At 38.2% G+C, this 16,580-nt stretch overlaps 2 protein-coding genes across 2 annotated transcripts; both read right to left on the reverse strand.

The window, feature by feature from the left end:
- Positions 1–6,418: 6,418 nt before the first annotated feature.
- LOC123961939 (protein PML-like) lies at positions 6,419–9,241 on the reverse strand. The gene is made up of 2 exons (XM_046037761.1): positions 8,865–9,241; positions 6,419–7,961 (listed from the first exon to the last, which is right to left on the reverse strand). Exons 1-2 carry the CDS (start codon positions 8,941–8,943, stop codon positions 7,282–7,284), a joined length of 759 nt encoding a protein of 252 aa, XP_045893717.1. The 5' UTR covers positions 8,944–9,241; the 3' UTR covers positions 6,419–7,281.
- Positions 9,242–9,487: 246 nt separating this feature from the next.
- LOC123961882 (DNA polymerase III PolC-type-like) lies at positions 9,488–15,521 on the reverse strand. The gene is made up of 3 exons (XM_046037653.1): positions 15,196–15,521; positions 14,937–14,988; positions 9,488–11,277 (listed from the first exon to the last, which is right to left on the reverse strand). The coding sequence occupies exons 2-3, from the start codon at positions 14,986–14,988 to the stop codon at positions 10,739–10,741; spliced, it is 591 nt and encodes a 196-aa protein (XP_045893609.1). The 5' UTR covers positions 15,196–15,521; the 3' UTR covers positions 9,488–10,738.
- Positions 15,522–16,580: the final 1,059 nt, after the last annotated feature.

The following is a 16,580-nucleotide window of genomic DNA, read 5'->3' on the forward strand; positions in this document are numbered from 1 at the left end:
AGATGTGTTGTGTGACAACACACTTAAATGTACCCAAATGCCAATAGTAATTAGGTGAGTGAAATAGCAGGAATAGACACCAGGATTGACAATTACGAGAGGGTACAGTGGGAAAGAACAGATAACACTGGTTTGAAAAAAGCTACATACAAATGAATATAAGTAAGTACAGAATAACGTAACAGCTGTCTGTTCAATAGAGAACTTTCTAACACTTTGTCTAACCTCAGCTGCGCCTAAAATCACCTCGACTCATGTTTTGAAGTGGGATAAAATAATCATGGGAATAGGGAAAACTATATTTGGAGTAAAGTCTCCTAAGATTATTGTTTTGTGTATTGTAGAAAAGCTGTGAGCAATTTTCTTAGTATTGAAATATAGTGAAAATTAACATAAACAAGACTGATAGAAAATCAACCAATTCTTAAATCCTTATTTGTCTACCATCAGTGTGAGCCCTTGTACATTTCCATGGTTAACATGACAGTAGCATCATGATAATCAAGTGCGTGTTATGATGCAGCTGACATCTCGACCAACATCATGGACATACATCTCTACCCCGCACATACAGTACATCAGCCTGAGGCCTCCCATGTCAACTGGTGCTGCTGTTGTGTGTAACAACTGACGTTGGCAAGTTGAGTCAGTGACAGCTTGTGTCATCGCTGATGTCACCACACGCACCACTAACTCTACCGAAAACTAGTCATTGACAGCAAGAAGCCATTTTAACCAATTATCTACCATTCTTTTCCTCTGAGAGAGCTACTTTCCTAGGCTAGATTTTCCCATCTGCTTTGCCCAAATAAATATTTACCTTGAGACCGTGTAGATATTTTTATTAGTAAGTCTTCTAAGATTAACTTTTGATAAACCCTAAAGACCAAGGAGTCCAGTCAGGAAAAAGCAGATGTTGTGCCCTTTTCTTGTAGCACAATGGGACTAAGAGTCTACAATCACACTCTGAACTTCAGAATAGCGGTGCTTTAAGTTAAGTTCCCACATCAACATGCTAACATGCTCACAATGATAATGTTTACATGCTGAATTACAGGGCAGATTGAAATTGTTCAATTTGATTTTGAAACTGTGTTTTCTATAGGAAGAAATCGCTTATAGCTTATTAAAACTGTTTCTAAAGTGTGTTCATGAAACAAATATCAACTTGAATGCACCACAAATCCAGCTACTATATAAAGCCCATGGGAAGGAGTGACATTGCAGGGTCCCAGAGTTTCGACAACTTTGCCTCTGACGGGTTAGAAGTCATTGCCTCCGTTGGTTAGGGCTGGTTAAGAGTAGGGTTACGGTTAGCCAATCAGAGGCAAAGTAGGGGGCAGGATTTGACGCAGAGTTCAATATCAAAATGTCTTGCAACGGTTTGCAATGCTTTCGGATTGAACGATATGTTCCTTTCAACGTTCTACAAAATCCCTCAATGGGCTTCGAGATATGTTTTCTCCTGTTTGGTGGGCGTATCACAAGTGTTACCCAATCAGCTGTGACAAGTTTGTAAACACAACTGTCATAAGGGCAGTGCAATGCATTGCGCTTGCGTACAAAGCAGGGTGTCCAAGGCACCACTGTTTCCGTTGAGAAAAAAAAAAATTATTATTATTATTATATTGTCTGCACTGTTGTATAAAGTATATAGTGACTTTTCTGTTGTAAACATTGCTGTTGCTGCTCTAGAAACAACATTTAGTAAGAGATTTAGTTATATTTAAAATGTTAAATTCTAATCCTGTTTTGAAATTTTTAAGTAATAATTATTTAAAAAAAAACAAACAAACACTTTTTGTAATGAAAAGGAACCAATAAGATTATTGATAAAGAACTGAACCAATCAGAGTAGGAGTAAAATACTAGCTGTCACAGGTGTGTGGTGTGGAGAAGGTAGGGAGGAACCAAACGCAGGACACACGGCTGGCAGGTATAGTTCAACAGGTTTATTAACAAACAAAAGGCAAGCACACTTACTGGCAGAGTGGCTGATAAACAGAGTCCAAAAACAAGGTAATCCAAACAGAATCCAAAGAAAGCAGGGAAACAGGGAGACACGAAGAGCAAGGCAGACAACATGAGACAGAGCGTATATACATATATATACACGATATATACATATATACACACACACATACACACAGGGTTAACAAGCTGGGAGGAGGTACACAGGTGATACTAATGGGACTAACGAGACACAGGCAGGCAGAGAGAGAGCGGGGGAAAACAGAGAGACTGACATGCAGAGGGATCACTGGGGAAACAGACATGACACAGGTTACTGAACACTAGACGATAGACAAGACAGATCCCCAATACCCAACAGACCAAAATAACCGATAATAAACTGACCAAACTCAAAAGTGCAAAACATGGCAAGGCTGACAGGCAGAGTGTGACACTAGCGATACCTATTCCTGATGGTGGTGGTTGGCTTTCTAATTTCCTCAAACATTGGCGGTGTCTTTGACATATCTAGTCTAGGTAATGTAATATTAATCTTGATTTGATAATTCATGTATTTATTGTTTTTATTGGACAGGAGAGGAGAGCAGAGCTGGAGACAGCTAAGAGAACATATTTTTTGGAAGCTGAACAAGCAGTCTTAAGTCTGTCATCAATGAAAATATTAATTAGATCTATTGTTACTATTGATTATTTTTGGTGTGAAATAATGAGTCAAGACAGCATTACTTACATTAGAATTCTGACACCAAAACCTGATGTTTACCATTAACATTTACTACTGTTAAACTAGAATCTTGAAAATGCACAACAAAGTAGAAATGTTAAAGTGTCTTTCGGTGGAGGTTTCCTTTAATACATTGCAATCAGTGCACCACAGGGCTATTAATCATTTTCCTCATTCAGTTTATGGAAAGTGCTTACTGAATACCAGAGCTTATAACTGTATTCATTACTTATCATTGACAAGCGTCAAGGCTTCCATCCAGGGCTTACATTGCACTTCATGTGAGCCGTCAAATTGCTAATTTCACTTCACAAAAGAAACTTCCACTTTGATCAAGCCAAAAATCAGCCTCCAACATGGAGTGGACATCTGCATTACTGTCAAAAAAGAAATTTAGAGACTGTAAGATAAGTTGGTGAGCAGAGCAGTGTGAATGCAAACACTCTGTCAGCCTGATTAGAATCAGGCCATTAAAGTCAGAATCAGTCCTCTTTAGTAGTGTTTTCCTGTTTAGTAGCTCTACTACTTCAAACAAAGTTTATGCTCTAAAGTCAGTACGTCACTATATATATGGTTCCCATTTACTAACAATAGATAATGCACACACAGCAGGGTTGTAGAAAACTATGTAAAATATGTAATACTATAATTACACAATATTCTATGTACATAGTTATCACCTGACATGTTAGATCTCCTGTGTCAATATTTTCTGTACCCCTATGTTCCCTTTTAGGGGACCCTCTTTATATACTGGGTCTCCTGCCCTTGCCCCTTCTCTTTTGTTCTACTTCATGGAAGAGGTAAGCTGCTTAATAGCCACAGAAAGCTATGTGTTTTAGCCAACTAGCTTAAACTTGTGTAGTATGCTACTATATTCCTGTGTCATTTAACTTGTGTAAGGGCTGAAGTTTTAACATGATAACTGACCGGAGGATTGTGTATTTACATCTGTTGTCAGAAAGAGAATAAATGGAGATCGCCTCCAAAGATATCCTGGTCTGCGCCTCCACTTCATAACACCAACGCATGCAAAACTAGAAACCACCGGTTACATATGGACATTTTTACTATTTAGAATTAAAGCAACTTGATTGCTAGCTAACATGACATACAGAAATGAAGGTTACTAGCAAAGACAACACCAACTCAGACTGCAAGCAGTTAGCTCTCACAGGAAATGAGAAATGAACAGTGACGTGGCCAAGCCATCAATGCACAGCATGAGTTAAAAGCACATAAGCCTAACTAGAACTGTAAACTCGATTCTTCCATCGGCACCCGTCCTGTCATGCCTGTATCTGTGTTTAGTATGTACAGGAGACTGCGTGTTTCCTTGACAACGGCTGTCTCACTACACTTGTCACTAGCTAGCTTATAATGGACAAGAAATGATGGACCGAGGACAGACAACCCCACCTTTTTGGGAAGTTTTCTCCCAAATGATCAACCCAGGATAAAGATTTACATACAGTTTGAGTAGCCTTCCAATTATAATATTTCGGTGTTCATGTTATACCTTCATTGTAATTGTCATATAGACCTAAGAACAGTGGCGCTGCGATTTTTGAATTGAGAACAGGGTCTATGCCATCCTAGGATTACTAACTTAGGAAATTCTTCAGTTAGGACAGTCCTATAATAGCTGGATTTAAGTTTTAAGTTTCAACTTACACTTTTTTAGCAAATGTCTCCTTTCCTCTTGCTCATGTTGACTGTGAATGAAATAAAATCTGCGTTCAATAAAGCAGTAGTCATACATTGTTGGGGAGTTAGGAATTGTTGTGTCTCTGTAAATAATGCAAAGTGCAATGAGATGACTTTTGTTATGAACTGGCGGTAAATAAAAAAAACTGAAACTGAATACATTTGAAATAACAAAACTGGATTATAACATTTACCTAGCCAGGTAAAGCTCCTGAATTCCACAGTGAAAACAAACGGCTATTCACAAAATAATTCAATAATTAATAATTCAATACTCACAAAATATTTCAAATAAAATATTTAAAACTATATTGATGTCAGAATGTACACTGCTCAAAAAAAATAAAGGGAACACTTAAACAACACAATGTAACTCCAAGTCAATCACACTCCTGTGAAATCAAACTGTCCACTTAGGAAGCAACACTGATTGACAATCAATTTCACAAAAGGTGGAAATTATAGGCAATTAGCAAGACACCCCCAATAAAGGAGTGGTTCTGCAGGTGGTGACCACAGACCACTTCTCAGTTCCTATGCTTCCTGGCTGATGTTTTGGTCACTTTTGAATGCTGGCGGTGCTTTCACTCTAGTGGTAGCTTGAGACGGAGTCTACAACCCACACAAGTGGCTCAGGTAGTGCAGCTCATCCAGGATGGCACATCAATGCGAGCTGTGGCAAGAAGGTTTGCCGTGTCTGTCAGCGTAGTGTCCAGAGCATGGAGGCGCTACCAGGAGACAGGCCAGTCCATCAGGAGACGTGGAGGAGGCCGTAGGAGGGCAACAACCCAGCAGCAGGACCGCTACCTCCGCCTTTGTGCAAGGAGGAGCAGGAGGAGCACTGCCAGAGCCCTGCAAAATGACCTCCAGCAGGCCACAAATGTGCATTGTCTGCTCAAACGGTCAGAAACAGACTCCATGACGGTGGTATGAGGCCCCGACGTCCACAGGTGGGGGTTGTGAATACAGCCCAACACCGTGCAGGACGTTTGGCATTTGCCAGAGAACACCAAGATTGGCAAATTTGCCACTGGCGCCCTGTGCTCTTCACAGATGAAAGCAGGTTCACAGTGAGCACATGTGACAGACGTGACAGAGTCTGGAGACGCCGTGGAGAACGTTCTGCTGCCTGCAACATCCTCCAGCATGACCGGTTTGGGTCAGTAATGGTGTGGGGTGGCATTTCTTTGGGGGGCCGCACAGCCCTCCATGTGCTCACCAGAGGTAGCCTGACTGCCATTAGGTACCGAGATGAGATCCTCAGACCCACTTGTGAGACCATATGCTGGTGCAGTTGGCCCTGGGTTCCTCCTAATGCAAGACAATGCTAGACCTTGTGTGTCAGCAGCTCCTGCAAGAGGAAGCATTGATGCTATGGACTGGCGGATGCTTTAGTCCAGGTCTGGGAGGAGATCCTTCAGGAGACCATCCGCCACCTCATCAGGAGCATGCCCAGGCATTGTAGGGAGGTCATATAGGCACGTGGAGGCCACACACACTACTGAGCCTCATTTTGACTTGTTTTAAGGACATTACAGTTGGATTGGCCTGTAATGTGGTTTTCCACTTTGATTTTGAGTGTGACTCCAAATCCAGACCTCCATGGGTTGATAAATTTGATTTCCATTGGTAATTTGTGTGATTTTGTTGTCAGCACATTCAACTATGTAGATAAAGGAGTATTTAATTATTTCATTCAGATCTAGGATGTGTTATTTTAGTGTTCCCTTTATTTTTTTGAGCAGTGTATATTAACAGGTTTTATCCAAATAAAAGCTGTTAAGATTTGTTTTAATTTTAGTTTTATCTGATGTAAATTACAAAAGGTGTATTGCACTGAACATAAATTTTTTCATCCATTTGAATATTTTATGTATAATTTAGCCATATTGATAATAGAAGAACATTGTTATTTGGTATATTGATTTCAGCCATATCTCACAGTCCTACATGAAATATTCATATATTTATCAAGCACTAACAGGGAATGAAGTATACATTGGAGACACACTGTACAAATACAATATATTTATTAGCAGATTTATTTACCTCTAAAAATATTCTGTACCTTAAAGAATTCAGAATAGAAGTACATAAGATTTTCTTAATAACCAAACTGTATACATAAGGCAGGTTTCCAACAGTCATCACCGTTTTTACACAGTGATATGGGACATATTTAAAAATCTGCCCACCATTAGACATTTTCACCATTTATAAATCATATAAAGAGACGTTTGAATCATGGCTGTTTGCCTGTTTCTTGTTTCTAAAATAAATGGTGAAGTAGTAGTAAGCAGCATGCAGATTTCAACAGCCATCTTAAGATTCCTACAAATGTATGACTAAAGTGTTACTACAGCTACAATAGACACTCATGTCTCCCATCTGGTCAGGATTGTGCGATAAAGCATATTTTGAGGATAATAACAACAATGGTAAGACTGAAGCTTTTAGATTTGAAACTCAAGATTCATAAAGCAAATTAAGGAAGTCTAGAAGAAGCAAAGGCCCCATTAGGATTCGGCAGTGGCTGAAGTCGTACTGTGTGACTTCCAGATGTGTGTGCATTGTCTTCGTATCTTCACCTTTCAAAAGCCAGTCAACAAACTTGCTAGAATAATCCATTTGCACTGCAGTTTATTGTTTTGCTTCACTGAGGAGGATGTTTGAAGCGATTTTCTCCAGTCAGATTTTTTAATTTGTACCACCATCAACCATTAGAGGAAACTCTCACAGCTCTGTTTGCACTGGAAGAAGAACAACCCTCTAAATATTCTACCTTATGGCACACAAAACACAAAATTCACCTTATACAGGCTGATGAATGCTGCCAGTCTTCTGTGTTTTGATCTCATTTCTTTATGTCAAAAGATTTATAATTCATTAAGTTGTCCATTTTGGTCCGCTGCTTTGCGATCAGAGACCTTTGCTGTCTGTCTGAAGTGCTCCCACAGGGGGCGCTGTTCTGGTTTCTTACAGTGCACTTTAGATTTAGCAGCTGTCACAGCTGGTTTGTTTTCCATGGTGTCCAGAGTAAACCTATGCCTACAGATCAACTCTGGTGTGGGCTGAAGCACACCATACAGTGCCTGTAATGCCCGCACATCCTCCAAAGCATCATGGGCCTTGTAGTTCACACCCAGCAGCTCCCTTACCAAGTTCTCCTGTCGAAAACTCTGGAGGCAGCGGTCCTTTAGCATCTCCCGAGCCAGTGGTAGAGTGTCAACACAGCCTAAGACTGATGACTCAAACTCTGCACGTAGGTCCACTTCATCAAGAGCTCGAGCCAACAGTGGGCAGTCGAAGCGGCGAATGTTGTGGCCAATGACAAGCGGGCGTCTGAGCATTTTAAGGAAAGCTATGAAGGAGACCAGGACCTCTCGCAGGGAGTTGGTGAGGACAAGTTGGCGATGGAGGTACAGTCTCTGTCTACGGACCCTGAAGCCAGTCACTTTGGCTGCTCCTCGCTGCATTCGACACCCAGGGATGACATAGAGGTTGAGTGAGTGGCCTCCACTCACTGCAGCCAGCTGGACAATCTCACAACTCTGACCTGGACAAATAAAACACTGGGATAAAAGCTTCTGTGAGCTTCAGAGGATCTTTTTCCACAAAAAGGGGCACTGGGTGTTGAAGCAGAAAATGTGAAAACTATGATAGAATGATTGTAGGCTGAAACACAGGCTGTTTGGTTAGTCAAAAACTAATTAACAAGAATTAGGCATGGAAGACATGCATACAATTATACTATAACTCACACTGCATCATGATGATACAGTAAATTACCTGGAAAAATCAATTGAGAAACTGTTAATGGATAAAATAACCAAACAACAATGACTGTTTTTGGCTATTTCAGCAAATGAAATACCTTACAAATCAAAAGGTACTTTATCACATTAATGCAAATCATACAAAAATAAAAATTTAATTTAGCCATAAAACAGACTCACTCAGTGATTTAAAAATATTTCCAACAGGGGTCTGACACACCAGATATGTAATACTATGAAAAAAACTCTGATTGTAACCAAATTTATATGGCAATATTGATAATGATTAATCGTTCAAGTCATTTTCAGCTTTTTGCTGCTTTACAGTCTTTATAATTTCTTTGTAAACTGACAATAAGCACTTTAAAATGTCACTTTTGGCTGTGAAACATGTAAGTTGTATTTTGTTATACCTCTTTGGCTTTTGATTTAGATGATTAATCAACATAACATTATCATTAGAACATAATCATTAATTGCTGCCCCAGAAGCAAGTAATATTTAACCACAACAGGGCAACATCTTAAATAGTTTTAAACAGACCCAATGTGGAAAATAAAGCTTTGTTTTAAAACATCTGGATGGTGTTATGCGTTCTTTATCTTCCATAAGCAGGACAAGAGAATGAGGAGCATCAAGTCATATAAACATTAACGTTAAAGGAAAAATTTTCTTAACGTTATCCAGTCCAGTTGTCTCCAAGTCAAAGAAAACCAGCGACGGTTCAGACTTTTCAACCTTGTCCGATTCTGATTTTTGCATCCCGTCAAGCCCACAGTTCAGTAGCGTTTATCAAATGACTTTAGTAAAATAACGTAATCGAAACGAAGACACATTAGAGACGCTGACATTTACATGGCGTCGGTAAAGATTTCCCTCCGTGTTTTTAAAACACCTGCTTAGACAGACATAACTTTCAAAACAAAAGCCTCGTTGAAGATGAATTTACGGACAAGAACAAGATAAATGAGTTGTAGCCAAGCAATAAAACACGTACCAATCAAAACACTTGTAGCTATACACTGTACAATGTATTTCCTGAGCAAATATCATTTTCCAACTAAACAAGAGTGAAACAAGAAACGTTGTTATATTATTCTGAAGAGAGACATTGTCTTCTTCTGTAAAGTATGAACCAGCAGATCTAAGTGTCCCACGGACAGTGCTGCCCTCTACAGGAGATAAATGGCAGCGCAACTTGGCAGAGGTTAATCAAAACGTGGATGAAATACTTACAGAAGTTTGGTTGGTGGATATATTCACACTGATTATAGTTGCATATTTTATAAGAAAGAAGAGCTCACAATACACTTCATTATATTTATTTAGAGGGATATTTAGTGAGATTGTATACATTTTAATAACAACAATATTGTTTCTTACTTTCATTGTAATCTTTTTGAGGTGGTGATGGGCAGTGGATGAGACACATTCGTTTGATGTGAGAGACCTGGGTTCGATTCCCACTGTGACACATTCACCAAAGTGTCCCTCAGCAAGACACTTAACCCCTAGTTGCTCCGAAGATGTGCGACCCTAACTCTGACGTATACAGCAATTGTAAGTTGCTTTGGATAAGCGTCAGCTAAATGAATAAATGTAATGTTTATTCCCCATTTTTAAAACATATTCATGATTGGATAAATTATCTCATTGCAAGTATTCCTTAAATGTATCAACAACAAATTCGTTACAGTCTCTCTAACTTTTTGATCATGTTTTGTGGTATTTTGGTTGTAGATATCAGTTTCATATATTTCTTTTAAAAAACTCTACTCTGCTATTATAATACATACAAGCAAATGAATTATATTTTAAGCAAAGCATCATTTTCATCACTTTTAACACTTTATCTACACTATGATGTATATTAAGTACACAGACTAATTTCTTATTAAACAATATGAAAGAATTCATAATCCATCAGAAAGTGCTTTTGAAATATTTCAGAGGAGAGATTTATATGTTGAAACATGTACAAAAGTCAGCAAATCAACATTAAACATCCTTGCTTAAACCACATACAGTAGATCCTTTTTTATCTCACCTCTCTAATCTCATTCTAGATAGTGATTTCCTGAATTTCCTAAAGTGCTGCATGTGCGACAAACCCTTGGAGAAAAGTCTTTTTTCGTTATTACACGTATACAGTACTGAAGGTAGAACAGGGAATAAAGATAATGATCGCATGAAAAAATGCTTTTAAAATTAAACACAACAAGCCTTACGGCTGTGTTGCATGCTGGTCTACTGAGGCTACTCTGTAGGAAGTTTAGTGCAAATAATAATTTAAAAAATACCAAGTTGTCTAGAAGAATTAAATGGATGTTTAATATTTTTTTGGGGCTACAATTTGCTGGGAAGACAAACAAGTACAGCTCGAGTGAGTATGAGACATGTTACAGTACATTATTTGGGGTTTGGGGTGTAACAAGCATTATTTGTCTCTAATCACAAGAACTATTTTTCTGAATGTCTGACACATGATGAGAACAAAATTGAAAAGGTTAACTTCTAAGTGGAGTATTGGTTTCCTCTTTTTTGTCTTGCAGCCTTTTTAAAATGCTAGGGATGACCTGTAGATAAATCTCAAGACATCACATCTGTTAGGACTCCACGAGTTGAACAGCTCCTGCAGCATCCTGGCGTCCTCCATAGCATTATGGGCGTTGTAGGTCTTTCCGAGGTAGTGGCGGACCAAGTTTTTCTGAGAATAACTGCCCAGACCACGATAGAGGTTCTTGCTTAGTAGGAAGGTATCCAGAAACCCGGACACCACCTGCTGGAACTCCTGCCGGAGGGAGAACTGTCGCAGCACTCTGGTGAGCACAGGTGCGTCAAACCGCCTTGCACTGTGGGCCGCCAGCACCACAGGGCGGTGGAAGGAGCAAAGGAAGGCCATGAAGGAGGTGAGAGCTTCAACAAGAGGTATAGTCTCCACAGGATTCCCGTGGAGAAACAGGGTGCCTTGACTGACGGTGAACCCTGTGACATTTTTTGCGCTCTCAGTGAGGGCACGGCGGGGGAGGGTGTAGACGTTAAAGACCTTCTCTCCACAGATGGCCGACAACTGGATGATGTCACATACTGCAGTGTCTGAATGTAGAGAGGATATAAATGAAAGGAGGGTAAGACAAAAAGAAAATATAAAAAAATATAATTTATAATATTAAATTTAATTCTAAAACTATTGTCATTTTGTCACTGAGTGATAACCTACTGAGTGATGTAGGCCGATTACACAAAATATAGATTAGAGATGCAACTATTAGTCCATTAATCGATTAATTTAATAGTTGACAACTAATCAGCAACTATTTTAATAATCGATTCATCGTTTGACATATTGTGGTTTTACAGTGGGTTACATGCAGGACTATTTTTTGGTTTCCATTCTTTGTGCTAAGCTAAGCTAACCTCTTTTCTCGTTGTAGCTTCAAATTTACCATAAAGACTTGAGAGTGATATCAATCTTATCATGTAACTCTCAGCAAAAAGAGAGAATGAGCTCATTCCCCCAAATGTCAAACTTGTTAAGTCAAGTTAACAACTGAACCATCAACTGAGCAAATTCTGCCAGTATGCTTCTTCAGAACTGCTTGGACACCTCCTGCTCCCACAACCTGTCGATTTCAGACAGACTGTGTCTGACTATTTCTTTAACTTTCCAAAACCAACAGTTTGACATTCACACAGCGCGACTCTTCCGAAGTTCCGCCCTCCTGTAACTATTGTTGCTAGGTTAGACAAGCTTGACAGCTGTTTAGCCAGGTTCCAAATAAATAAAACCAAAAGTTACTTAAGGGCGGCATGTGGTCTTACAGAGACAATATAAACAAAACAACGTTAGACTTGATCTTTTCTGGCTAATAATAATTCACATCATCTTAAAATTATGTCAGCTACCAACCTATCTGTCCTTTTCCAAATCTCTTTAAACAAATCCTGGCTGATGTAAGTGATTTGACATTAGGCAAACTCCTTTTGATGTAGTTATATGTTACCGAGTGTTTTGCTAACTTAAAGGTTCAGTGTGTAAGTTTTAGTGGCAGGGTTGGGGGGGTGCAATTCGCAACTCTCACCACTAGATATCACTAAAACTTACACACTGACTACATGTGTGTCCATGAAGACACATTACATTGTAATGGGTATAAAGTGTCACTTTTACAGCCACCCCAGCAACATCTTTTAACCATCTTTAAAGTAATTTTTTCTTTTCAACGTAGGCGAGTCTAGTAAAGGGGAAAGATGACTGAGATCCAGAAAACTGTTATTGGCGAAAAGGGGCGGGATTTAGGATTGTACAATTGGCCAGCTGTGCGGAGGCTAGCCCTCAGGAACAAAGCTGGGCTGTCATCTGTGATTTGAACATAGTGGCAGATTGCAACTTCCGTGTTCATCAGCATAACTCGACCCTTTTACACTGATGGCATGTTGCTAAAAGTAAAAACAATTTACAGCAAGTGGATGTTGTGCTAAGATTTTCTTTTGTTGGAAAGTACACCTTGTTAAAAGAGCACACACAAGTGGCAAGATTTCTGAGGAACTCATGTTCAAACGAACTACACATGAAAGAGCTTTAACCACGACGTCCTGCCAAATGTGTTATGATAACGAGAGCAGCCACTGAGTCATCTGGCACACCTACACAGTCAAAACCACAGACACTTTAAAGTTACAATGAAATCAGTCTGAGCTTCTAGTTTCTGTCACAGCGTTGCATTAAAGGACAAACCTACTTTAACAGGAAGGGTAATTTTGACATACTTAACAGCCAGGGCAGCAACTAATGATTATTTCCAATATCAATTAATTTGTCACCTTATTTCCTCAGTTAGGCAATTAATCATTTGGTCTTTAAAATGTCAGAATTGCCCATCACAATCTCACACAGCCCGAGATTGTAAAGGAATTTTAGGGGTACTATGACACAGGTTTCCCCAGGTCATGATAGGGTCAATTTCTGAGCTAAAGTAAGCCAAGGTCACGGCCAGTGAACAGCAGGTCAGACTCTGTCTCTCCTCTCTGTCTTCTTGGTCGACTGACTGACGCAGCCACCTTGACAAGGATGCGTTGTTATCCATATGTTGGATAACCCAAGTTCGAGATTATCCTTATTTTGTTTAATTACAGACCAACTGACTGGCTCTATGTTGAAAGTGTTGCATGTGGCTTTTATGACAGACAACTTCACTTTAGGCTAATTTAGATAAGAATAGTGTCTTGATTTGAACCCATGTACTGCATATAGGTGAACAATAATCTTATTTAGACACTTAGCGAATCTCTGTAGGTCTAGGAAGGATAAATATCCCCACACAGGAAGTACCCTTCAGGTTTGTGCGCATGTGGTATTTTATTTTTACTTTATCAGTCTCTTAAACTTCTCCATCCCACCTGAACCTGGCTTACTTTATTTCCATAACAGAGATGAAGTGTTCGTAGTCATTTAATCCATTGCTAATACAAAAATATTGATTAAAGATGCCACTAGAGATCTGTGGCCTTGCAATTGCTGGCTTAATCCAGCCTTAATCTTGCAAAAATTCAAGATAAGTATTTAATATTTTAGGATATGTACTATTTGTATAATTGATATGACAATTAAATCTTCGTGTCGCAACTTCCATTCAAGTCAGTAATGTAGCAGAGGCATCCTGTGGCAGCCACAGGAAGAGCATCTCTGGCTGGTTTGTGGCACAAACATGTCCTCTGTTATGTAATCTTAGTGGCTCAAAGTGTAATGACAGCCGAGTGATACTTCGCCCTTTCTAACCAAACCCTAAGCTTTAATTTCTCAAGACCTTCATGACTCTGATGCGTGCCTGTTATGATGTTGGCTATTATCAGTTATTTTTAGGGAGCCATACTGGTACACAATGAAGCATACATTAAACACACAACATTTCTAAAGTAACACTTAGTTTTTTAAGTGATTGCACGGGAAATGATGCACTGGGTTAAAAGCAGAGGTGGAAAGTATTTAAGTACATTTTTGAGGTACTTTTATTGCTACTTTATACTTGTACTCCATTATGAAGCAAAAACTGTATTTTTATTATTATTATTTATACAGCCTTAATTACTAGTTATTTTGCAGATTCTGATTCAGATTTTATAAAATAATTATAAAATAAATATAAATCAACTAATAAGTAATGATGTTTTATTATAGATAAAGATACCAGGCAGTAAATGAAGTAGTTCAAATTAGCTCCACCTTTACCAGCTGCAACATTACTGATGCTTATACATTAATGCCTCACTAATTATAATCCAGTGATATAATATATGTTATTTTAGAAATGAGCAATTCTGCATAGTAAGTACTTTTACTTTTGGTACTTTAAGTATAATTTGATGATGATTTTCAATGCAGGACTTTTACATGTATCAGAGTATTTTTAAACTTTTGCTACTTTTAATTAAACTAATTATTTTGACAAGAAAAGTTATAAAGTAAACAAGATGTGGGAAAATGCCATCACAGTAAGTGGATCCATTTATTTTCAAGATCAAATATGAACTTTCAAGCTCAAAAAACATTTTATAAAAAAAATATATAAAATATATATTTTAGGCAAAAATATTCTATTCTATTCTATAGTCTATCATAAACGATGAAAAAAAAAACTACCATATTTGACAATGCTGTTGTCAAATGAGGTAAATAAAGGGTCAGATCTAATTTAGCTGATGCCATTAGTATCGATCAACAAGAACTGATAAGCAGACTTAAAAGTTTATGTTACCTAATCCAGTGGTCTCCAGGTCAAAGAAAACGAGAGTTTTGAAATCAGACATCTGCGGGATTTAAAAGAAAAAGACATTTTGAACATGAACTGATACGCTATTCATTCAGGTCTTGACCACACACAAATTGGCCGGACATATATTAAAAACAGTTTAAAATATGGCAAAAAGAAACTGTAGCTACAGTTAATTTCAACATAGTTCATTAACTGAGAAATGCACCCTCAGAAAAAATTCAGAGTGAAAGCCTGAACTCACCGTGGACAGTTTGATGTGGTGTCAGCTGAGTCGCGCTACAGATCTCATGTGAAGTCAGCTGTAAAAAACCTCAGATAGTTTCATGTACCAACGCATCCGGGAGGGACCAACAGGTGAATCACTGTCGCAGCATTTCAAAACCTACACACTCCCCTACTTTCACTTTAGTGGAAGAGAAACTCGATGTTTTTCTTCTTGCAGTCAGTCAGCCTCCCCGCTCGTCTGACAACAGGTCGCAGTTACACAACAAAAGATATGTTTCTGTGGAGGTGGAATCTTCCCCGATGTTCTGTTTAGTTTCATTTTTGACCCGGAGGACGACGGGAAGTGAAAGGCTTTTGTTGTGGTAACTGTCGCGTGGACAAATTATGAGAATGACATTTCAAAATAAAACCAATTGATGAATAAACGTAAAATACATTATAATAAAATTATGTAGTATGTTAGTATAATAAAAACATGAAATAATAGGAAATTACATTAAAAAAAATACTTTTTAAGTCTTGACAGCTTTGAAGTTGCTCCACCAATAAAAGCATCGGTGGGATGTAACTTAGTATATTTACCCAAGTACTGTACACTTTTGAGGTGCTTGTTCTTTACTCCTGTATTTCCATTCTTTATACTTATACTCCACTACATTTATTTGACAACAATTAAATTATTACAATTAAAATGAGCTCCACAAGCTGCAATATCTAAGAACACATTATTGTATCACTAATTATAATCCAATTATGTAATATATTGTTCTGAACGGGCCATTCTGCATAATATAAGTAATTCTTAATTTTGGTAGGCTACTCAAAGTATATTTTGATGCTAATACTTTTGTGCTTTTACTAAGATTTGAGTATTTTAACACTGGTACTTTTACTTTTACTTACTTTTAAAGCAAAATATTCAGTTTTATTTATATAGTGCCAATTCATAAGGTCTGATTTCTTCTTCCACCACCTCCAATAAATATATTGAAAGGATTATATTGAAGGATTGAAAGTATGGATGAGCAACAATCAAGACATTTTATAATCCCTCAATAAATCTAAACTTTCACTTTAAAATCTAATATTAAAGTCACTCAAACATTTAAAGACATTCAAGACACAGCTTAAAATAAAATATATAGGTTAAAAATTAAGTAATACCACAGACACACAGTCTTTTGAGAAATATTAAAGTGAGCCTAACCACAATGTTCCAGCTGTTTTTGCTGAGAGCACACGACACACTTGATGACATGGGATACTGACCAACCAGTTATTAGTAATGAGACATTTTGACTCATCATGGTTTAACCAACAACATAAAAAATGACTCTGTTCTATTAAACATGTCTCGGTGGAGAGTCATGGCAGTGAGTCACAATGCACAATACCAGGCAT

Source organism: Micropterus dolomieu, linkage group LG22, assembly GCF_021292245.1.
Source record: "Micropterus dolomieu isolate WLL.071019.BEF.003 ecotype Adirondacks linkage group LG22, ASM2129224v1, whole genome shotgun sequence".
Lineage (NCBI taxonomy): Eukaryota > Metazoa > Chordata > Actinopteri > Centrarchiformes > Centrarchidae > Micropterus > Micropterus dolomieu.